The 24,536-nt window shown below is 36.9% G+C and overlaps 1 protein-coding gene across 1 annotated transcript in view; it reads left to right on the top strand.

Moving 5' to 3' along the window:
* The first annotated feature begins 895 nt into the window (after window positions 1-895).
* The window catches only part of LOC309475430 (von Willebrand factor D and EGF domain-containing protein), a 68,060-nt gene continuing 44,419 nt past the window's right edge, over window positions 896-24,536 (top strand). The window contains exons 1-12 of the mRNA XM_082138206.1: window positions 896-1,186; window positions 8,559-8,743; window positions 8,814-9,042; window positions 10,519-10,584; window positions 10,679-10,911; window positions 13,646-13,735; window positions 13,906-14,047; window positions 14,293-14,510; window positions 15,725-15,798; window positions 17,193-17,469; window positions 18,465-18,667; window positions 19,333-20,285. Of these exons, the coding sequence (XP_081994332.1) occupies window positions 1,102-1,186; window positions 8,559-8,743; window positions 8,814-9,042; window positions 10,519-10,584; window positions 10,679-10,911; window positions 13,646-13,735; window positions 13,906-14,047; window positions 14,293-14,510; window positions 15,725-15,798; window positions 17,193-17,469; window positions 18,465-18,667; window positions 19,333-20,285 (2,755 nt within the window). The 5' untranslated portion in view covers window positions 896-1,101. The remainder of the gene's footprint in view (window positions 1,187-8,558; window positions 8,744-8,813; window positions 9,043-10,518; window positions 10,585-10,678; window positions 10,912-13,645; window positions 13,736-13,905; window positions 14,048-14,292; window positions 14,511-15,724; window positions 15,799-17,192; window positions 17,470-18,464; window positions 18,668-19,332; window positions 20,286-24,536) is intronic.

Below are 24,536 nucleotides of genomic sequence, written 5' to 3'. Positions count from 1 at the left end.
TAACTATACTTTACATGTGTAAAGAGGAGAGGAATGGGCTCATGATGAAGGATTGATTTGGACTTTGTGAGCACTTTTTTGAGCAAAATATTATTTTAAGTTATATTATACAATATTAACTTCTATTCAATGAAGTTTTAATATTCATATTCAACCATAGGCACAACAATATGCTAAGATTACTTGCTGAATATAAAATGCTATTTTATTGTTGAATCAGCAGCAGAAGTATGTGTAGGATAGCATATATTGTATACAATACAATAAACATTAACTTTTAAAACAATAAATAAAAGTTATTTTATAGTATTACTGAAATAAACATTATTCATTTTGCTATAACTATGCAGATTTACACTGTAAGATAAGAAAATACTATTTAAGACTTTCAATTCAAAAGTTCTGCCTTTAATAAAATAAAATAAAATTACTTGCTGTTTCTTTGTAATTATTTGTGAAGTTTACCAGCAATTTCTAAGTGAAAATTGTGTTTGCACCATTTTTTCAGCGTAGCCTATTGTGGTATATTATTTGCATTCAGCATTGTTGTTTTTTCTGTATGTAACCCATCAGGTCAAAAGCATTGAACTAGATATTAGCGAATTCTTTGTAGACCTTTAAAAAGTTCTTCTGTAAAAACCCTTTTTCTCTTCTAATGGGAAGCGTATTAAACAGTGTGAATCCTTGTGCAGAACATGCCCCATGGAAAAGCTATTTCGCCCAATTTAATGTGGAAATAATCATCTTTTCTCCATTTTAACTTCATTAAATTACCTTTCTCTGAGGTTTTCATTGCTTTTTGTGAGATTGTTTCACTCGAGAGACCCTGTAAGTGTCCTCCTACTCTCGGTTAATTGAGGGCTTTTGACTAGAAGTGCCCCCTTCACTCCTTCAAGACAGCTGACTGTTTACACGCACACACACAAGGGAAAAATGGTCCAAGACTCCTCTCACTGCCCATAAATTAAGGACAATATGTTTTGCGCAAGGAAACTTCCTTAGTCTTGGGAGGAATACATGCCAACATCAGGAGCAGTTCAAACTGGACAAAACTTTCCGATGGGAATCCCGTGGAAAAACGCGCAACTGTAAGACTCAGACATGGAAGTTTTAAAAGGATTTTTAAAGTCATCCATCTGCATCTGGTGCTTGTGTTTACTTCCTCTGAGGTTACTTGCGCAGCTGGGTAAGTCAAAAACACGCTTTGATTCAATACTTGCATGTGCTCAAGTTTAAGATGATTGTTTCTGTGTGGCGCAGCAGATTGCGCTCGATGGAAATAACTTGACTGTATTTAGAGTTTTAGAGGTTGCACGTGCAACTTTTAAGCTTTGAATGTTGAAATGCAATGCTTGCTCGTTTATTCAAGAACTTACCATATTCCCATTTCAAAAGATTCCCAAACATTGTGCACAAAAATGTAACTCCAAATGTGTTTGTATTGTTATTATAATTTCAATTATGTTATGCCAATATTTATGATGTTACTATATTTATTATTTAACTGTTTTATGGGCTTATTTTTGTATTATTGCATTGATTTGTTTATATATACTGTATTTATTTTTATATTTTTTATTCTAATTTTATTCGACTAACCTCAAAGCTTTTTTATTTATTTGTAACTGCATTTGTCAATTTGTTCATTTATATGATATTATTATAGTTGTTGTTGTTTAGTTTGATGTTAATATGCAGGCTATTTAAATTTTACTTCCTAACATGTTTAAAACATTGTTAACTTTGTGCACAAGATTTTTGTCTGGCTGCGTCAGGAACATGGTGTTGAGATAAACGTGCTTTCAATCCAAAGACATTGTTTTCATTAGTGCGCAATATCCCGGTTCCCCAGAGGGATTGAGCATCTGTTTGAAATCTGAGCGAAACTTTGCTTTAACTCTGCGCACTGACATCCATTTGCGCACCAAATGGAGAGTCTGTCTGCGCAGTTTAAATAGAATGAACGTGCTCTGTGGAGAAAGCGACGGGCTCTCTCTCTCTCTCTCTCTCTCTCTCTCTCTCTCTCTCTCTCTCTCTCTCTCTCTCTCTCTCTCTCTGTGCAGATGTTTTAAGCAGTCATTAGAGCAGTCAGTAGGTGAGTATTAAGCCTCAGGGATGCAGTAATTGTGGGAATGTGAGCTTCAAGATTGTGGGGTCAAACTGATTAGTGAGGTTGTGATATCTTTACTGTCCTTTTCTCCATTACAGGTTATAGAACTATGTAAATGCAGTCATTCACACAGTCTTTCACAACTGGCCTGCATATCATGTGCATATCAAGTTAATTTGTAATTACTGAAATTGTTATTACAAGTATTTCATTTTTATTTATAGATCTAGAGACCAAGAGACCCTCAGTCTCATAAAGCCATATTTTCTAATTAACACTTTATAATAACATTGCTAATAAATCTCTGTCCAGATCCCATACCTTCTCAGACCACTAGGGGCACTGATATGATCGCAGCGAAGTTCTTTTTTGTTCTTCGCTTGGGGTTAAAAGAAGTATAAAAATACCTTTTTAGCGAACATCCCGACGCTGCCCACACACTGTCTGTTAGAATTGGTTTAGATGAAAATATATAAATATGCCCTTTCTTCTCAATAACAAAATGAACACACAGAAAATATGATAGAGGTGAGAAAACAGAGGTAAAGAAAGCATCAGATCATAGCGATGTGGATGTTTGCACAACATCTGCAGCGCGGCACTCCAGTCAAGTCATGTCACGTTTATGTATAGCACTTTATACATATTTCTTTAAGTCAAGCAGCTTTACAATGTAAAACATGAAAAGTATCGCTTTCAATTAAAATCACAACTTCAGTTTCTACTATAAAGCAGCTCTCCAGTGTGTTCATGCTGAACAGAAGAAATGAACCAGAGAACTTTTCCATGTCAAAGAATGCAGAGCCTCACAGTTGAGAGTTTACATTTACTTGATATCACGTAATTCTGACTTTATAACACGCAATTGCGACTTTATATCTCGCAATTCTGAGAAATAAATTCAGAATTGCGAGATATAAAGTCGCAATTGTGTGTTATAAAGTCAGAATTGCGAGATAAAAACTCACAATTGCAAGATATGAACATGTAATTCTGAGAAAAAAAGTCAGAATTGCGAGTTTATTTCTCACAATTCTGACTTTATAACACATAATTGCGACTTTATATCACGCAATTCTGATAAAAAGTCAGAATTGCGAGATGTAAACCCGCAATTGTGAGAAAAAAAGTAATAATTGTAAGATAAAAAGTCACAATTACCTTTTTTATTTTTTATTCTGTGGGCGGAAACAAGCTTCCACAGTTTCAAACTCCCGAAATAAACTCCAGACGAAATTCGTTTCGGTCTGATTTTGTTCTAAATGACGTCACACCAGTTCATTTGTTTCGCTTGAAGTACTGTATATCAGCCTTGCCTGTTGAGGTAAATATTTTTGAGGGAAGATAAGGATTCAAATTTTGTGCCATTTTTTTTTTTTTTTTTTGCCAAAATTGCAAAACATTTCAGCAGTTCATCTATAGCAAGAATGGTTCGGTTTTTAATTGCACGTCACTGGAACCAACATTATTGTAAGAAATGTCATTATAAGGTTTTGACAGGATTGTATGTTAATTATTTTGTGCTGAACTACAGTACTTATTTCATAATCTTCATTTTGTCTGGAGTTTTGAGGATAAACAAAGCTGTACACAAGACATTTGATTAAATGTCTCAATTTGTAGTATCATCTCTTACACAATGTCCTCCCAGCGGTGTCCACTCGTCAGACCGTGAACGAGTCCTTCTCAATGATATTTTTCCTGTGAATCATCAGCGTTGACTTTTCAGTCTTTATTAAATGTCTGACAGCTGTGCGTTTGGGTCATGTGATCTCATCCCTCATAAGCCTCAATCAACACAATGGAGTGAAAAAGAGAAGTTTCTGAATCCTCAGGGTTTGGGTGAAGTCCTGGCTGAGCGAGAGGAGGAAATGGAAGAGTTCGTGCGCAACTGTGAAAGACTTTCGCTTTGATATCAAGGACAGTTTGCTGTGGTCACTGGTATTTCATAAACGGAACAGACCCAGACTTGCCAAACCATTTTTTGAATGAGAAATTCTCTCTCTGGGGCTGGAGAGTGTGAATATCTGGAGCTGTTCCTCTCCTGCTGTGTAATCAGCTCTTCATTCAGCCGAGAGGCAGACTGTCACAACAGATAACTCACATTTACCAGCCCTGCACCCCTTTCACACACACACACACTGACTGAACTTGTGTGAAAGTTCTCCAGGTTTAACTACATGCTTAAAATAAAGATTATTTGCGGCTTGTTAGGTTCAGCAGGACCCTTCTTATTGAATTTTTTGCTCTATAGGAGTTGAGTTGAGTCTTGAGTTGGCTATATAGTGTTTGGCAGATTAAATCATGACTTTATATCTTTATGTAACTTTATAACTTTGTACGGAGTCCCTAAGGTGACCTGTTGATGTAAAAAATATGAGATCGGAAAGGGAAAATTATACTTAAAAGCTTTTGCATTTGTTCATAAAAGTTTTGCATTCCCCAAAGTAACATTACGTTTGCTCTCAAAACTTTTGCGTTCTCTCGAAACGTGTGCTTAGTAAGTGGAAAACCGGTTATGGAAATAATATGAGATGGGAAAAAAAACTATATTTCGCTAGCAAAAGTTTTCCGTTCCCTAAAGAAAGGTTACGTTTGCTGGCAAAACGTTTGCGTTCTCTCGAAACGTATATAGCGAGTGTAAAACTGATATTTCGCTCACAAAAGTTTTGCATTCCCCAAAGAAACTTTACGTTTGCTCTCAAAACTTTTGCGTTCTCTCGAAACGTGTGCTTAGTAAGTGCAAAGCCGGTGATGGAAATAATATGAGATGGGGAGAAAAACGATATTTCGCTAGCAAAAGTTTTGCGTTCCCTAAAGAAACGTTACGTTTGCTGGCAAAACGTTTGCGTTCTCTCGAAACGTATATAGCGAGCGTAAAACTGATATTTCGCTCGCAAAAGTTTTGCATTCTTTGTGTTTGCTCACAAAACTTTTACAATCTCTCAAAACGTTTCGAAACTTTTCGACTGAACGCAAAACTGTGATGGAAATAATATGAAATGGGAGGGAAAACTGTATTTTGGTCACAAATTTTGCGTTCCCTCCGTGAAACTTTACGTTTGCCCTCAAAACGTTTGCGTTCTCTCGAAACGTATATAGCGAGCGTAAAACTGATATTTCACTCGCAAAAGTTTTGCATTCTTTGTGTTTGCTCACAAAACTTTTACAATCTCTCAAAACGTTTCGAAACTTTTCGACTGAACGCAAAACTGTGATGGAAATAATATGAAATGGGAGGGAAAACGTATTTTGGTCACAAATTTTGCGTTCCCTCCGAGAAACTTTACGTTTGCGCTCAAAACTTTTGTGTTCTCTCGAAATGTATGCTAGCAAGCGCAAAACTGGTGATGTAAATAATATGATATGGGCAAAAAAAAACTAAATTTCGTTCGCAAAAGTTTTGCATTCCCTAAAGAAACGTTACGTTTGCTGGCAAAACGTTTGCGTTCTCTCGAAACGTATACAGCGAGCGTAAAACTGATATTTCGCTCGCAAAAGTTTTGCATTTTTTTTAGTTTGCTCACAAAACTTTTACAATCTCTCAAAACTTTTCAAAACTTTTCGACTGAACGCAAAACTGTGATGGAAATAATATAAAATGGGAGGGAAAACTGTATTTTGGTCACACAAATTTTGCGTTCCCTCCGAGAAACTGATATTTCGCTCTCAAAAGTTTTGTTTTCCCCGAGAAACTCACAAAAATTATACAATCTCTCAAAACTTTTCGAGTGAACACAAAACTTTGATGGAAATAATTTGAAATGGGAGGAAAAACAGTTTTTGTCACAAAAGTTGTGTAACTGTCTGAAATCCACCCAGTCCTTAAGTCAACAAATTAACTGGGCCTCTGAGGTGTTTACCCAGCAGCGCTTGTCCCAGCTTTTCTTTGAGGGCTGAAAACACGAGTGTTTGTGGAACCTTTGACCTTACGTAGCAAGATCTGACTGTGGTTGTCACCCTCGCAAGACCAGACAGATACCAAATGTGGCTTGCTGTCTTAAATAGGTTAATTATGAGCTACTGACATAACCTTTTCTGTTCAAACATACACAGAACCTCTTCTCTGAGTTTTCGGTGTGATATATTTAAGGTTGAATAAAGGATAGAATAAAATTCTTTTTTTTTTCCTTGCATTGTAGTTTTTATTCTAATTTTATTTATATGAATCTAATTATTTTTCATTTTATTTCATGTTTGTGTTCAATGCTGTGGTCATTCTTTTTTATTTAATCTTATTTTTTGTTTTATTTTACAGTTATGATGTCATTTTGCTTTTGTCGCAATTAAATAGTTTTATTTTATTTTACGAATGTGTTGTCAATTTTCTGTTGCATGATTTTTTTATTTTTTTATTACATGTTTGTGATGTCATTGCTGCGGTCAATATATATATATTTTTTTATTTTTTTATTTTTTTACAGTTGTGATGTCGCTTTGCTGTGGTCACTTTTAGTTATTTTACTTTATTTTAAGGATGTGTTGTCAATTTGCTGTTGTATAATACTTTTATTTTATTTCACGTTTGTGATGGATTTTTATTTTTCTATTTTCTACATATTTTTAGTACAGTGAAGATTTCCAGCATATGTCTTTCTGAATCGGTGAAGGATGTATTTTTGCTTGGAAAGTAAAGTGAGCACCCAGTGGCTGCTTTTACTTTCATCTGTATCTGTATCTTTAAGTCGGCCACCTTGAACTTCCATTACCTCCCCTTAAGAAACGTCCTCTCAAATCATCCCAGTATCTCCCCACCAAACCATTATTAACAATTTATAAAATGAACACTAAAATATATTTATCTTCTTCCTGCCCCATTACACCTCTAAGAGTAAAGCTTAGGACGTAATTGCAGAGTAATGATCCTTGAATTAGGCTGGAAAGAGCAGGGCATTATGGACTCTAAACCAGCCGAGACATGATCTCATCAGCGCTCCAGTGGGGCAGAAAGCCCTCTAGACCGGGCCTCGTCTTCCCTCAGTAAAGCAGACAGGATTAGAGGAGAGATTTTCTGCTCTTTTCCACGCCGGTCAAAGGTGATCTGCCCTTATTCTTTATGAAGACTTTCAAATGGTTGGTGGAAATGTGTTCCTTTGAACAAAGTCTGTCTTTGAGGCGCCACTGAGAGTTAAGTTAAACTAGATCTTCATATTTTAAAATGAAAATAGTTTTTTATTTTTTATTGCTCCCCTTCAACAGTGTATGTTTATTATTTTCTTATATATAAATAAAATTTTTAAGACCACAAAAAACCATTGTAAACTCAGGAATCACAGCAAATGATTCTACAATAGTTTCTCCTTTTATATTATATGGTATGAATATGATACTTTATGTTTAATAGTAATTGCTAGTTACCTATTCTTAAGGTGTAATGGTGCTTTAGGTGTTTTAATTTTAGGTGTAATAATTTGGTGTTTATTTTATTGTATTTATTTTATTTTATTTTAGTTAGTTTTTTTATTCCTAAGTAAAACATTTCCTGATGGTATATTTTGTCCAAACATATATATATATATATATATACATATATAATTTGTTTTGATGTTGCTTTGCTTTTTTTTTTTTTTTTTTTTTGCTTTGCTTTTATCTTTTTGTTTTGTTGCTTTGTTTTTTGTTTCGCTTTACTTAAATTTTTTTGTTCCTTTTCTTTCATTTGTTTTGTTGTGCTTTTCTGACAACTTTGTTTTGTTACTTTGCTGACATTATTACCAAGTGTACCAAGCCTTTGTACTGTCTAAAGTCTACATTTTCCCACTAGTCTGTTTTGTCTATAACAGCTGCTATCTCCCCTGTCTCAACTTCCATTATACACAATAGCAGAGATGACAGGACACCCAGTCCAAACTTTCTATTAGCATGTTCAGGAGGAGCATTAGAGGATTACCAGTGTTATGGTGACCTCAGGCATCCTTATACAAAAAGTGAGACAGTGGTTGTCGCTCTCCCTCCCTTGCGTAATTAGCAGAGATGGTGACATCCGATCCACTTCGGCTCTGAGATACCGGAAGAAGAAGGGTTAAGGTGTTACAGATGTGCTGTCTGAAGAAATGGCAAGGGATTAAAAAAGGTTTTAGCCTGAAAGTCACACGTCTATTTTTGCCCTTCCGTTTTGCCGTGAGTCCCGGACACACGTCGCCGATTTCTCCGACCTTTGCAGCGTAAAGTTATGAGCAAGGGAAAGGGGGTCAGATAAAGGTGTGTTATTTTTACCCTGGTTAAACGTCTGCCGCTGAGGAGGTCACGTTAACCCCCATTTGGGTTTTAATGAACCTGAGTGACGTTTTCAAGCCACTGGAATGACACAGTTTTCGACCTTCTCCTTCGCTGTCTTCTGAGCGCTGACCTTTGTCTTTGCCGAAAGGTTGTTTTAAACTCTTTTATGAATATAAAAGGTTGTAATTCAGGGAAACGGGCCTTTGTTTGATGGTGTCCTTGGTTCTCCCAGCTCCAGAATGCTATCCCGGCGGATACAGGACCTTGAGGAACGCATATCGAAGCGTTGACTTCGACTCTACTGAACTTCAGAACACAGCGATACAGGATCTGGTCTGTGACCATTCTCTGCCGCCCGGATGGTACCGATTTTCTATAAACAACAAACCTGCGGAAATGCCGACCCGCTGCGTTGAGGTGAGGAGTCTAAGAGAAGTTCTGACCAGTTTCCAATCTGCAGTTTCTTGATCTCCATCTCTTTTTGTAGATGAACCGCTGTGGTACGCAGGCTCCGGTGTGGTTGTCTCTGAAGGACAGCTCTCTTCCGAGGCCCGGAGAGGTCAAGCAGCTCTCGGCCTGTGCCACATGGCAGTTCTTTCACGGAAGCACCAAAGACTGCTGCCTTTTCCGCATCCCAATCTCGGTCCGGAACTGTGGCAAGTTCCTGCTGTACTTCCTGCAGCCGACACAAGGTTGCATGGGATACTGTGCAGAAGGTACACAGTTATGTGACTCGTTTTTCAATACTTTACTAACACTACCTAAAATGAATAACTTTATTTTACCTATGGTGACTATTGTGAAATCATGTCCAGGTCACATTTCATCCCAAAATCTAAAGAGAAAATCAATTTGATGTATGTCTTTTTAAGCAAACAAACAAACAACAAATAAATAATTGTTTTATTATCTTTTTCTAATTTTTAATTTTTTTATAAAATTTAAAAGTATAAACAGGAATTGTAATGGATCATAAATAAATAAATACATAAATAAATAAATAAAGATTTTATTTAATGAAAAAGAAAATGTAATTTATTTAATAAAAACAATTTATATTTTATATTTTGTAGTTTATTTTATTTTATTTATGTATTAAATAATGTTGTTGTTTTTTTATACTAATGGAAGTAAAAAATAAATAGGAAGTGTTAAGACTAAATATTATTTTAATATCAATAAATTATTTTCATGACAAATTTCCCAGGAAATTTTCTTTACTTTTTACGTTTACTTTTTCAATTAACATTATTTCCAATGGTTATTTTTCAGTTTTTTTTTTCCAATAATATTTGAATTAATATTGATTATTTCTTTTCACTTTTATTTATTTTTTAATCTAAATCAGCATAAATTAAAAGTACTATGGCATTACAACAAATACAATCATGATGTTATTTTTCTCTCATTTCAATGAGAATAAAACATTTTGCAATGAACATGTGGGGTGAAAATATGTTATATAGTCATGAAAACAATGTCAAAATTGAAAAAATAGTAATGATCCTAAAAATGCATTCATGGTCATTGTGCAAAATATAATTTACATTTTTTTTTCTTCTTCTTCAGATTTCAAGGTGAAACCACGTATTTAATGTTTGAAATTAAATGGTAGAATTAAATGTAGTTTGCTTATGTAGATTGATTTGAATCGGTCTTAGTGACATCATTTACCTGTAACAGACTTTAAAACATACAGTGATACTTGCACCAGTAGAAGAGTACAAGATGTTTCCTTGTGCAACAGCCCAGAGAGAAACTACCATCTCATTTCTAGTATGGATGATCAATATTTCTCTTTCTCAGGCCATGTGTCCTTTCTCACTTTCTCAAACATCTCTTAGATCCAAATAAATGACTGTATCATCAACCGTGTGCAAGAGTATTCAGGTCATTTTTAGTTTGGGATCGATTTCTGGTGACTGACGAATCAGAAAATCAGATTACTGGATTTATGTAGCAATATTTCACGTATTTATGACAGTTCCATGATGGCTACAAGAAGAAGGAAATTGTTTGGGTTAAAGAAATGCTTTGTTTATAATGAGGAGGGTGTTATAAGCAATGAAACTTGCAGGATGTTTTGATGGTACAAAGACCTCCTATATGTCAAAATACAAGACAAGGCAATTATATTTTGAAAGTACAAACAGGAAGTGTTATAACTAAACAATGCTTCTTTTTTTTTTTAGTTGCTTCACAATACACACCGAAATCCTGTCCACCTGGTGAAACCGAAGTTAACGGTCTATGTAAGGGTAAGTTATTTCCAATGTTAGCAATTTTATTTTGATTTATTACATCTCTGTATTTATATTTCCTCTCATGACCTTGTTGTTTTCCTCTGTGAAGCAAACGTCCCCTCGCTACCTTCAAAACCCCTGGTGGCCCCAGAGCTGGTCGGCAGCAGCGTCCACCTCCGATGCTCCTTCACTGGGGTGACGTCCATGTGGCCGGTGGGGTATCAGGTGGTGTGGGCGAGATACTCCTCCAACACCATGAAGGTGGAGATCAGACGAGACACAACGACTCGACTGTACTCACTGGTTGAGATGGACGGAGTTCACTTTAGACTGGGAGAAACGGTAAAATAAACTATTTTTAATGTATCATTTAGTTTGGAAAGTCAAATTTGCTTAGTATATATTTAGAAAGATAAAAAGGGCAACAGTGTTCAGTGTAAAGTGCTCTAAAATAATCCAGTGTTACACAAAGATATTGTAGGCTGGTTAGCTCCGCCCACATTCAAATCTCATTGGTCCAAAATCCATGTCTGCATAATAAACGTAATATATGTTCTGATTGGCTGTGGTTTTGTTGCTTCAAAGTGCCTTTTCATTTTAAGTTTCGACAATAGTTATGTTTCCTGTTAACGAAAAACTGAAATAATATCTCGTGTTCCCTAGACAGCATTACAGCCACAAACGAATTGCTCTAATAAACGTCATGTTTGCTAACAATCGGTGAATTATTCAGTCACATGACATTTTTGACGTACATATAGTAAATGCAAGCGTATACATTTTTAATGCACATTTTTGTAATGTTATTCGCATCTCTCAGAATCTGTGATATATAAAAATTCGTATAAAAACGTATTTATTTATTTATTTATTTTACAATTAGTAAAAATTCATTAGACATTAGCTATGTTTTCATCCTATTTTTATGAGCATTTGGGAATATCGCATACAAAATACCAGAGGTATGGAAACGCCAAGATGCATATTAATTCTAAAAATATGCATTTCGAATGAGGCAAATACATTTTTTTATCTAATAAGAAGACATGCGTATAAACTAGATGGAAACACAGAGCAAATGCCTTGTTTCACAACTAAAATCTCACGTGACTTTGCCTCAACAGTGCATGTGATTGGATAACTGGACTAACCAGCGGACCAATAGTATTTCACAGCATATCAAATGTTGGTTTAATCATTCTGAAACGCCTGAGCCAAAGTCATCAGAATGATTTGGTTTAATTCCCTCCCAGAAGCGTCTCGCATGATTGAGTTCCCAAACACCAGCATCCAAATGCAAGATAACATGACAGCATTGGTTTTGTTTCATCTTCACGCTTTGAGATTCAAGTCATTTATTTAGGGAAAAAGCCACACTGGCTTCCTTGATTGCAGCAACTTTCATTTTATTACAGATATGTTGTGCCAATTTCCCAGGAAATGACGATTTTGTTCTCTTAAACGCATGGGATGGAAATTTGCAAATGTTTTATGCGATATTCCAGTTTTGCACATACATTAAATTCGCAACTTTGGATGGAAACATAGCTACTGAAAACCTAGAACAAGGTTTTTTATATGTAAACTGAACTAAAATCAAACAAACGTTTTAATGTTTGTTTTTTTGTTGTTGTATGTACAAATTTTTCTGCAGTGGTAGAAATATGTGTGAATTGTGTAAGATTCAGAATTTAGGGCACGTCTGGTGCACCAGAGTCTTAAAACGGCATCATTGTCTTCTTTTGATTTTTTTTCCCTGTAGCGTAATGCGCTCCAGACAGCCGTTAAACTCGCTTCTCACCAGACCAAGAAAGGAAAGGGTTTTTTGTGAGGGCCGTCTTTAGTCATAATGCCCTTTGACCTCTCGTATGAGTTCAGTAAGTGTTCCAGTGGAAGTGAGATCGGGTCATGAAAGAGTAAAGGTCAAATTTAGGCCACGTGTATACAAATCATAAATAACACTGAGGCGGAACGTTGTCTAGAAGTTCGTTTTGATTTCATTCTGATTTGTTTGTTCTGAGGTGAAGTTCGAAGGAGGTTTGAAGACAGAGTTTGAAATGTGCTTTGCTACCTGTGGTCATTAAAAAAAAGTGTGTTTTTACATCACAGAGGCCCCCGTTCGAGAAACACCATCATTCTGGTTTGGGTTGTGAGGTTCTCTTAAACATGTGTCACAGCTGGGCTTAGTCAAACACACACACACACACACCTTGAGCTCTCCATAATTCCCATATACAGGCAAAACAGACCTGAAAATCCTTCATTCATACACAAAAGGACATTCAAACAAACATAGTTCGTTTCAGTGCCATATATGGCGTGAAATGGCATGTAAATGTTTATGGCATCAAATACATTGATGCATTATGAATAAAAAATATCTTAGATTTTTGGCCCCACTGTGTTATTGTTATTTGAAAAAAAAAAAAATTAATAATGGTTCCTTGTAAATTTAAATGAATTTATATATATATATATATATATATAAATATATATTTATTTATTTTTATTTATTTATTTTACTTCAAATATAGCCTTGCTAACATGGCATTAAAATAAAAGAATATATATGGCATTACATTTTATTAATATTTTTTAGTATTTTTAGTATTTTATATATAGAAAATGCTTAATTTGATATATTAGATACTTATATATGATATTTAATTAATGTATTTTTTATTTATATTTAATTTCTATAAAATGTTTAATATATATGGGTTAGGGTTAGGGTTAGGATGTATATATATACATATACTGGTATACATATACCAATTACATTTTTTATTTTTGCTACAAATATAGCCTTGCTAACATGGCATTAAAAGTTATGAATATAAATATAAATGCCATTACATTTTATTATTAATTTTTATTTTATGCATATATTTGAATGCCATATCAGCTATGCTACATTCCCAAATATATACATTGATTCATTTTGATTATTTTAATTATTAATTTCATTGTTAAAATGATTTAATAATAAAAATTCAATAAAATTTAATCATTATTGATTTCCATATTGGTAACGCTACAGCGCATTACCTTCATGACAGTCTGGTTTGATTGACAGTTCTCCTGCAGTGTGTCCACCTTCCTGTTAAACTCCTCCAGCTCGCAGTCGGCGTCTAAAGAAAGCGCTGGGTTTTTCGCGGGAATTAAGGTAAATCCGGTTATATCTAATTCTTTATGATTATGATGGATCATGCATCATGCACAACGCCTGAAGCTATAATTACTGGCTAAATACTCATTGAAACATTGCAAATATTATGTTATGATCATGTTTGATTTACACTGGATTCGGCCAACCGTCCAACACTTTTTCTGCAGTTTGTTCCAGATGTCCTCCACATCCGCGAGGATGCTAAAAAGCACGTTTTGACCGTACACAGCACAGTCCCTATTCCCTGCCATGGGTTCGAGCACAACCGCCCTTGCAAAGTGTCTCTTGCTCTCAGCGTACATGAATCAGGTGTGTGTATATTAGCATGTATTATTATTAGTATGTAGTTGTTTATTTTTTCCGAATATTGATACAAATACTGTATGTGTATTCATAAAAATGTCTTGTCATGGTTTAAGCTGTATGAAGGTAAAAGGCTTTGAAAGTGACTCCATGTGCATGAATTATACTTTTTTCTACCAAGGACATTTTATCTTTGAGTTTTCCCTTTCATTTGAGGATGTATCTACTGATAATCTGTCTGAATGTCTCAGACAATGTAGTCATAGAGGTTTCAAACGTGGCCTTATCATCCTGCTCGGTCGAGTTGATGTCTCAGCCCTGTCGAAACAACGTCTGTGCTCAGGGTACCGTGACTCTCAGCGCTGTTACTGATTTCACCCGGGACGGGAACCGGGCCAGCTTCCTTTCCACTCAGCCCACCGAAGGCAGCCATCGCCTCTGGAGAGGTTACAACCCTCCTGCACTGAAGGTTAGCGAAACCATAACATGCATCTCACAATGTAATATTAGTTGCTTGAGTGGTTTTGTACTTAATATCTTTAATTTAATAAGACAAGCACAAAGTTCTCTTTGGGATGCCCTTCAGGACAATGAAGCGCTTGAGATTACAATATATTTACATTGGTAATGTTTTTCGAGGGGACTTGTCAAAGACTTTTCTTGCTCTTTTACAACTTGACCCATGATGACCTCCAGTATTTTTATGCTTCTTTTCACCTCCAAAAAATAAAAAATAAAAAAGATTACTTCCTTCATCATTGTTTTGTGTCATTCTCCAATACAAACATTTAAACATTCTTAAATCAAGATACATTTACTGTAGAAGAAGATATTAAGTCTTGTTTTCTGTACCAAAATTGATCAAATTAATCAAAAATAATCTTCTTTTCCCTTTGAATTATTATTATAATTTTTTTTTTTTTTGACCCCATTGGCAATTATCTGTGGTCTTGTTTTAAGCAGAAACTTGCTTATTTTCGAACAATTCCTTTTCAAAAACAAGACTTAGGGCCAGCACAAACCCTCTTTTGGTGTTAAAAAACTACTGTCAGGATTTAAAAAAAGACACAAAGTGAAAAATTTGTTTAGATATTTGTACTAGGAAACAAGACAAAAATACTGAGGCAAATTTTTATTTTTATTTTTTTATTTTTTTTAAGTGTAGAAGTAGTAGTGTAGTGTCCAGCCATGGTTAGTTTTTTTGTAACCCTCCAGATTTGAAGTATACTGTGCCGCCTTACAGCTCTCATAATTGACCCCTGCTGAAAGAAAGAAAGAGCCTCTAATAAGCCAGACAGACACCGAAAGGACAGACAAGAATGCAGTAATTCAGAAGGAAAGAAACGTAAACACACATAGACCGCCAGTCTACTTAAATAATGTGTCACCACCGGACCCAGACCACCATCTGTGTTGTCTGTAAACATGAAAGCCGCTCAGTGCCCTTTAATAATGGGAAGAGACTGTACTCTTCTGCGTTATAATTAAGCTAGAGCCGGCATAGTCTAAATTGCGAATGTTTTGAGAGCATACCAATACTAAGTTAATTCCCTAAGTTGGTTGTGCTGCTTTTTGTAAAAGTCAAGTGTCATTTTTCTATGTAAGCAGTAGATGAATTTGTACTGCAAAAAGCTGCCAGTATGAATGCATCATTAACATTTTCCTCCTTTTTTCTGCATGCAGATCACAGTTCAAGATGTTCCAACAGCGACCTGTTACTCCCTTACTGACCCTCATATCATTACTTTTGATGGCAGGTAAAATATTTGTGAGATTTTAGACAATGAGTTCCCCTTTTTCTTGTAGCTTCACTGGTAAAGCATTGCGCTAACAACGCCAGGGTCGTGGGTTCGATTCCCAAGAAACATAATGAATTTACTGAAGGCTTTTTATTTCTTCACGGGCTTTTGCGCTGGATGTTTTGAATTATTCTACATTGCCTATGATTATTTTTACACAAGTCATGTGACTTTTACAAGACAGATGCTCAAATGGTACATTTTCAAGTAATGGGGCAGGAATGTAAAGGTCACTTTCAGACAAGGATTTCAGATTTGTGTGGCTCAGATGTATCACTTGCACTCTTTGAATTTGGCTTGGAAAGAGGGATCTTTATGAAAGTGTATCACAGTTCAAGATGTTCCAATAGCGACCTGTTACTCCCTGACCGACCCTCACTTTATCAAATTTGATGGCAGGTAAAATATGTCTGAGTTTTAGACAACAAACAATGCCAAGGTCTTGGGTTCGATTCCCAAGAAACACACTGAATTTACCCAAGGCTTTTTATTTCTTTCTTTGACATTTGCACTGGACTTTCTAAATTGATCTAGATAGCCTGTGATTATTTCAACATACAGTAAGTTGTGTGACTTTTACATGACAGATGCTCAAATGCTACATTTTCAGGTAATGAGGCAGGAATGGAAAGGTCACTTTGGATTTCAGATTTGTGAGGCACAGATTTAGCACTTGTACTCTTTGAATTTGGCCCAGAAGGAGGGATCCTTATGAAAGTGTACGGGAACTGTCCTCATTAGTGAATATGTCCTTGACAGACACCGGCCCTGTGCCACAATTTCCTCCAGTAGAGAGGCGCATATGGCCCGATTGGACAATGGATTTAAGCGCACACTATAGCTAGATGTATTGAGCAAACAATGTGTGTTTACAGTGATGCCAAACATACAGAGCAATAACCGCAAAGTATCACGGTCACCATTAAAGTAAATGATACTGAAACTGTCCTGTGAAAATTACTGCCTCTGTTTCGCTCCCTCAATTTCTTTCTCTCTTTTTTTATCTTACAGTTCTTTTTAAAAAGACTCTTTCTCCCTGCTTCTCCTCCACTTTGCCATTAAGTTCAAATAGTCCTCTGAGATGTTGCTTTCAGCTACTGTCTTGTCTTTAAAGGTTTTTTTAAGTGCACACTGAGGTTTCTGAATGTCATCTGTTTTAATCACCAAGACTTTTTAGCACAGTAAAACAGAACACAGAAAAGAAATAAGATGACTATCAAACTTTGGAGCAATACTGGATGCAGCTGGATGTATCTCTCTGTGTTTCATTTGACATCCCCAATATTTACTTTGACGATCAAGCTACAGTAAGAAACTGAATGTAAGTACTAATCAGTTGTTGTTCCACCCAGGCGCTATGAGAACCAGGAAACTGGCACGTTTTTGCTTTATAAAAGCACAAAACGTGTGTTCGAAGTCCACACAAGGCAGTGGGATTGTGGGAGCCGGCATTACGCTATGGCGTGTACCTGCGGCATGGCTGCTCGAGAGGGCAACGAGGTTGTGACCTTTGACATGTGCAATGGGCAGCTGCAGGAAACACGCCCGCACTTGTCCGTCAAGGCCTTGGGACCATCCGTGACCAATCAGATTAAGATCCACGAGACGCATCAAGGAAAGAAAGTCACGGTACGGTTACATTCCAGTGCTGTGGTAGCTAATAATGTTGAATTGATGTGGATAGGTTTTAAAAATAAGAAATGTAAACTCATGCTGCAGTGAAAATTCAGACAAAACAATCAAATCAAAGAAAGATTGTGTTTCACTTCTGAACCAAAACTATTGCAACTCGCAGTATTAAATATTTTAGATTTGACTCAATACACGATAGAGCATATGATCCCTCATTGACATGCAAACTCAGGAAATCTCAGTCATGCTCACTGTGAAATGTATACAGTTCATGTTCAGGACAGGCAGATTTTCAATTTCTTGGCGAAACTGTATGAGAAGTAAACACAGATCTCATCTGTTTTGAAATTGAGGCCTTTTCCCTGCAAAAGGATTTTAAAGTTTGGTCAGTGCAGCAGATGTTGTCATTGCTGCATTGTGACACAGTTTGCATGAGCAAGTGTTTTGTGATGGCTACATTTATCTAGATTTGTAATATTCTGATGTAGACTCTTGACAAATCACCACTAATTTCCTCGCAACCAGCTGGCAGGGAAATGGGATCTTTTACTAACATGTGCATTTAGTTTATGATTGAAGTTGGGGTAAACTCTAGATTAGATTAGGTAATGATGTTGGATTTTAAATCTAGTATATGCATGGACAGACAGTGAAATATAAATATATATTTGCATAAATAAATTAACAATAAATGAATCAATCATAATCATAATTTTTATAAAATATAAAAATAGACCATTCAAAATATATCAATAATAAATATAATACTTTTTTCTCTTTGTAGATTTGGGTTCCAGCTTTCTTTTTCTCTTTTTTTTTTTTTTTTGTGTGAAAAATGCATGATATTTTAATAAAATACAGTACTTGACACAACCTAAATACTAGCCTTACATATTTAATGGTCAGCATGGCCTGATTTTGAAGATGATTTCGGTTTAATGTTTAGGGTTAAATATGTATGAATTTAAAGGATTTTTGTTTGACCCCTGCAGATCGTCTTTGCCTCAGGGGCGTTTGTGCGAGCAGACGTCAGTGATTGGGGAATGAGTCTGTCCGTCAGGGCTCCAAGTCAGGACTTTAACGCTACCAGAGGCCTGTGTGGGTTATTTGACCGGAACAGCCACAACGACCTCCATCATCCTGCAGGCACAAGCCACCGTGACAAAGACCTAGTGGAATTCATTCAGGGCTGGAGGTGAGTGATGCTTTTACAACAACCGTATAGTCTCTATTTTCACAAGAAACAATATATAGTACTTAATTGATCTCTTGAGTTTAAGACGGGTAATAAATCTATTCAGAACCAGAGCCGTCGTGAACTGGGCTACTAAGGTCCTCTAATGCAGGACTCTTCAACTCCAGTCCTGGAGGGCCGGTGTCCTGCAGACTTTAGTACCAATCTCAATTTAACCCACCTGTAATTCTGCAAGTAATTCTGAACACCTTAATTAGCTTGTTTGTTTAGAGCTAAACTCAGCAGGTCACTGGCCCTCCAGAACTAGACCTGCTTTAAGGTGAAATATGGTCCGAAATATGCTGGTAAGAACTAAAAGACAAAAATACAAAAATATATGCAGATATATGTAAGTTTCCAAGCTCAAAGCTTCCGTAAAAGATGCCGTTCAAGTAGGAGAATTTAGGAGACGTGGAGAGCAGTTCGGTTGCAGATTAGAGTTTGCATCACCATTTAACCTTGATTTGCTCGTTTTAATGTCAAATATAATTAAAGTAGAAGAAAGTCTCTAATCTAATGGGCTAACCTTTCTCGAACTCTAAATCCTCTCTAGTCGCAGTGCTTGAGGGCTAAATTCAAAGGCTGATTTGAGACAGTCATATTTTTGTTTTATTTCTCCGTGTCAGGATCGCGCCTGGGGAGAGCCTGTTTGACAGCACGCCACCTGCCGTGGATGAGGAGATAAAGTGGAATTTCTGTGCTTGTCAAAAGGGATACAGCCTTTCCCTCCATTCAATGCACACCTCCAACGGCCTATTAAACCAACCTCCCATCTCTCGCTGCCTATCTCACGACGACACAGATTATACGTCCCTTTTCCCCTTCAAAGATGCCACTGCCGAGTACGCCATTAAACCTATCTCTGCCCATAACGTCCAGAAGCGGGAGACGTTGGCTGAGGTGTTAGAGTTAGCCAAGATGAAAGGTGCTAAACTGGAGTCTCAGGTGTCCCAAGGTCAGGCAGGCAACTCTCCTTCTGTAGAGGAGTTAGAATTGGACTTATTATTTAAAGTTGACGCCCCTCACTTAAATGAATATAAGGTGCCCTTACTAAGTTCGGGTGAAAGGCCTAAGAGAGAAACCCTTGACTTTCTACCCATTTATACTGTCCAGGCCCTAAGCCAGACCGACCTCGAAAGTTTCGCCTACTTCTTTCCAGATGACCACCGCTCCTCCAGCCGTCCAGCTGCCTACCCTTCCTGGCCGACACCTAGTGGCCTCACTTCTGCCAAAGCTTTGGAGGTCTGCCAGTTGGCCTTGGCGAACTCAACTGTGGGCACGGCATGCAAGAGTCTGCTGGGTCGACGCCTGGAAGAAGCTGTGGATCTCTGCATCCTGGATCTTCAGTTGAAAGATGATTTGGCCTGGGAGGACGCACTCGTGCCCTTCCTAGAGAACGAATGTGAGAAAAAGTGGCTGGAGAACCGGACCCATCGTTCTCAAGAAGTTTCCAGACCGTTGGCGGATATTGCAAAGGCCCTACGTTGTCCGAACTTCTGTAATGGGAACGGGCAATGTGAAGAGTGGGGATGTCAGTGTTATCCAGGCTACAGCTTTTACGACTGCAGTCTCACCATCAGTAAGTGATTGTTTTGACATCCGTCTGTTGCTTCAAATGTGGTCCCCTAGGGATCCCCGATTATCAGAAACACTTTGGGTTTAATGTATGCAAAATATAGCAGCCATATGGGGTATTACAAAATGTTTTGTGTGACATACCTGCAGGGGGTTGTGGAGTTTGAGTAGGGACCACATTTGTAGATAAAAGTTGTTGAGGTTTTGTTCAGGCGGCCTGGGGAAAGTCTACATTTGTTCTCACGATCAATGGACCTGATGGAGTCTCATCTCATTTGTTTTCTACAAAGGAATTGTGGTCCAAGAGGAGTTTTATTGATCAAAGGTTGTTCATTCACAGGTGACTTAATGTTAAGGTTATGTTTGTTAAGTATAAACTTTAAGGTGTTTTTCCTAAAGTTCCTTATATTTGAGAAACAAATGAGACAACTGTTGACAACAGAGTGCAAAGACATAAATTCAAAGTCAACTGTAGTAAATCTTAGATAATTTGGCCTAGGAATATTTTTGATGAGAACGTTTGAGTTCATATTGAGATCTTTTAGAATCTTGGTAGATCTTAGCATAGATTGTTGAAACTCTGGAGGAGACTCTTTTTCTCAGAAGAACTTCCAAATCCTTGCATTATCATTTTCTGTTTAAAAAGTCACATCAGTTCCTGTTCCTGAAGGAAAAGCGGGTGAAATGTAATTCACTGAATTTCGAAGGAAGTTATGATTTTTATTTATTTATTTATTTATTGCCTCTATAGGTAACACTAGAGTTTGAAAGTTGTATACTGCACAAATGGCAGTTGACGTGACAAGTTCAGCAATTTATCATTGCATTTACAGGCATTGTTTTGTAAGTGGATGACAGTGTGATGTGATGTTGTATCTTTATGGGTCAGAATTGTACAGCTCTTTTGTCCAAATGTCTGTGATTAAAATCCTGTACTTTGGCTCAAGTACAGTGTTCACTACAGCTGCCATTACCAGATGGTGGTCAAAGTGCCAGAGCATTTCTGTGGCATTAGATACATTTTCTTTTCTGTGCCAGCTCTTTTCATCAAGTATGTATTCTTAGTATCTTGTTGTTTGTTGTACACTTTCACTTCCTTTTAATTATATTTGCTTTGGATGCTGTTGTTCTTTATTCCTTTTCTTTACACTCTACGAAGAAAAATGTCCTACTCCCTCAAGCATGTCTTCAAAGAAACTGCAGATGGCTTGCATTTGTGCAAGTGTGTTTTTTATTGATTTTATGAATGATTTGAAATGATGTACGGAACTCCTTTCGGAACGGCAAAGTCGTTGAGCGTGTTTATCGACTGATTGTTTCTGGCAATAGCGACGAGGCTCAGAAGTGCCATTAGCTTTCCCAGCCAACCTTCATATCAATGAGATATAGTTATGCCGGTATGCTAACGCCTGGCACTGTGCCAGACACCCATGCCCGCTCGCTGATTAGCATTGGGATCTTCGCTAAGCCGCTATCTTCCTCGACGTTTTTCGCATGCTCCCTGGGGCTGACTTGGTGACGAAATGGCAGTTTTAACACAAATTAGCGAGCAGATTAGGAGCGCTAGAGAGGGCTGTTTATCACAGACTGACGTTTTTCAACCTCTCCGAGAGCGAACTCTGATTTATGGCAACCACGCTAGGATCAACGTGCAAGGTAGCACAGGGAGGACGGCTAGATAAATCTGCTTAATTGCCCAACTGATCATCGGCTGATGCCTCTTCTACATCTGGGAACCCCATTCATTTTTTTTTTTTTCTGAAGCCAATGACACATTTATGCCTAAGCGTTTTTGGTTGACTTTATTTGCACTTCATCCAGTCAAATGTGGATTTTTCTATGTCTTCACTTTGTTTGTACTAACTTTTGGCCTCATGATTTGCGAATAGTTGTGTTAGCATGCTATTATTTCTCCTGTATGTAGTATATAGTGTATGTTTACTGTGTATTGTATGCTAGTTCTCTCCATACTACATTAATCAAAGTGTACAACAGAGCACACTTTATTCCACAATTCCAGATTGATGAAGGAACTGAAAGTAATAACTATAGCTATTTTTGCATCTCTCATTATTTGATTGGAAAGCCTAAATTTAAGATGTTTTTCCAAAAAGTTGAATCAATAACATGTTTATTTTAAGATGATAACTGCACGCCACTGTTTCACTTACTATATTTTTTAGTATACAGTGTATACTGTGCAACATTCTTTTTTTCTAGTGTTCTTAAGTTAGTCTAGTAGCGCATGTGCTCTGATACATTGAGCCGTGATGCTGACATAAAATTTGGCAAATGACATTAACCGACCCCATTCCCCCTCTCATTTTTGTATCTTTTCTCTACTATACTACAAACATCAAAAAGCCCCAAAATAGAATATTGTTGGAAAAGGAATGTTTGGAAATGTGAATGGTATAACAGGACTAATGCTACTCCATGACCCTTTTAAAGGGACAGTGCGCCCAAAAATGAAATTTCATTCATTATTTATGAACTCATGATGTTCCAAACCCATATGCTGTTTTTGTTTTCTGCATGTAGAACAGAATAAGGGGCATTTTGAAGCTCTTTCTGTATAATGAGAACTTGAATCTTTTAAGAACAACAAAATAACACCATATGGGTTTGGGATGACATGAGGGTGAGTAAATAATGACAGAGTTTTCATTTTTGCCTGAATGATTCCTGTAATGTAAGAATGGTGCATCCTGGGTACATTTGCAGGCTTTGAGGTCATTAGATTCACCTAGAAATAAAGGGTTAGATTTCAGTTTTCCACACATATTCTCCTTAGTCTTCTGGCACATTTTATGCTATTACTGCCTCAATGAAAGGTGTCCAGGAATCATTTCAGAATAAGGCGCTACTACTCTTTATTTTCCATAATTCCAGGTAGAGTGAAAATCAAGTCTATAGAAAAGGCAATCAGACCAGATTCAATACCTTTGCATATCTGGGTTTCATTCAATAGTGGAACAATCTGAAAAACCTCACTTTTGCCTTCATTCAGTTGTGATATTCAGCAGTGAGGCAGGGGTCACATTCTGCAGAAAGGACTCCGCTTGGATTCATCTCCGACTCATTTTTGTATTTTTTTTACAGGCAGGTTTAGTGAGTCATCCGATCGCTCCTCATTTATCATTTCTCTTCAAACATAAAGCACAAGTGTTCGCCCTTGTGGCAGAGATTAAAAACTCCTGAATATCTCTCACGCTCCCTTCCTGGCCGGTCAGGGACAGTGTGTGAGTGTGTGTATGTGTGTGCGCATACTGCGTCAATGCTCGAGGCTTGTCTGGTTCAGAACTGCATTTTAGGAGCTCGGGAACAGAGTGAATCATGGGAAAGTCTGAAAATCACCTCACTGACCTGCTGAGCTGGAAATTGTTGATCTCCGAGGCAATAAGGAAGGCATATCTGTGGTACTCCTGAAGTGAGGATTAAGCTTTTTTTAAGGTCCTAGTTTTTGTGGTAAAGCCATAATGATCCTTGGTTCAATTGCTAATAACATTTTAATGGCTTACTAATTGATTTTTAATTTACATAACTTGCTAATTGTTTAATTCAGATGTAACAAGTAGCATTCTTGAAACAAGTCTTTTTTTGTCATTAGCATCCAAGAGTCAACAACATTACACTCATACAGTATACACTATATATATATATATATACATATGAAGAGTTCAGATGCAAAAGCCTCTAAGTGCCATCTGAAATTTTCTTCTAGAATGATCATTTTTATCAAGCTCGTATATTTAAGTTCAATAATTTCACTTAAAGGGATAGTTCACTTTGAAATAAATTTTTGGTATGTTTTAGCTTACCTCAAGGGCATCCAAGATGTAGGTGTCTTTTTTTCCGCAGTAGTTTCAATTTTGATATTTTTAGGTCAAACCGTTCTTGTCTGTCAGTCATATAATGCAGGTCTATGGTCATTAAATCAAAACACAAGCACAGAGTCCAAATTAAAACAATTCCCCGTCGTCCAAATTAAACAATTCCCCATCGTAAGTACACATTGATGGCCTAAGACACGAAACGAGCGGTTTGTGTGAGAAAACGAACAGTATTTATATCGTTTTTACCTTTTATACGCAGCCATGTCGAAGTGATCTGATCTGACGTGTACGCAGACTGGTGCATAGATATATACACACTAGATTTCGCCTTGTCTACGGCAGTTCATTGGAACGAATGTCTTAAAGGCGACATCTAGTGTATATATCTATGCACCAGTCTGCGTACACGTCAGATCAGA

Source organism: Leuciscus leuciscus (assembly GCF_965113295.1).
Source record: "Leuciscus leuciscus genome assembly, chromosome: 15".
NCBI classification, from domain to species: domain Eukaryota; kingdom Metazoa; phylum Chordata; class Actinopteri; order Cypriniformes; family Leuciscidae; genus Leuciscus; species Leuciscus leuciscus.
This window is presented reverse-complemented; position numbering and strand designations above follow the sequence as displayed.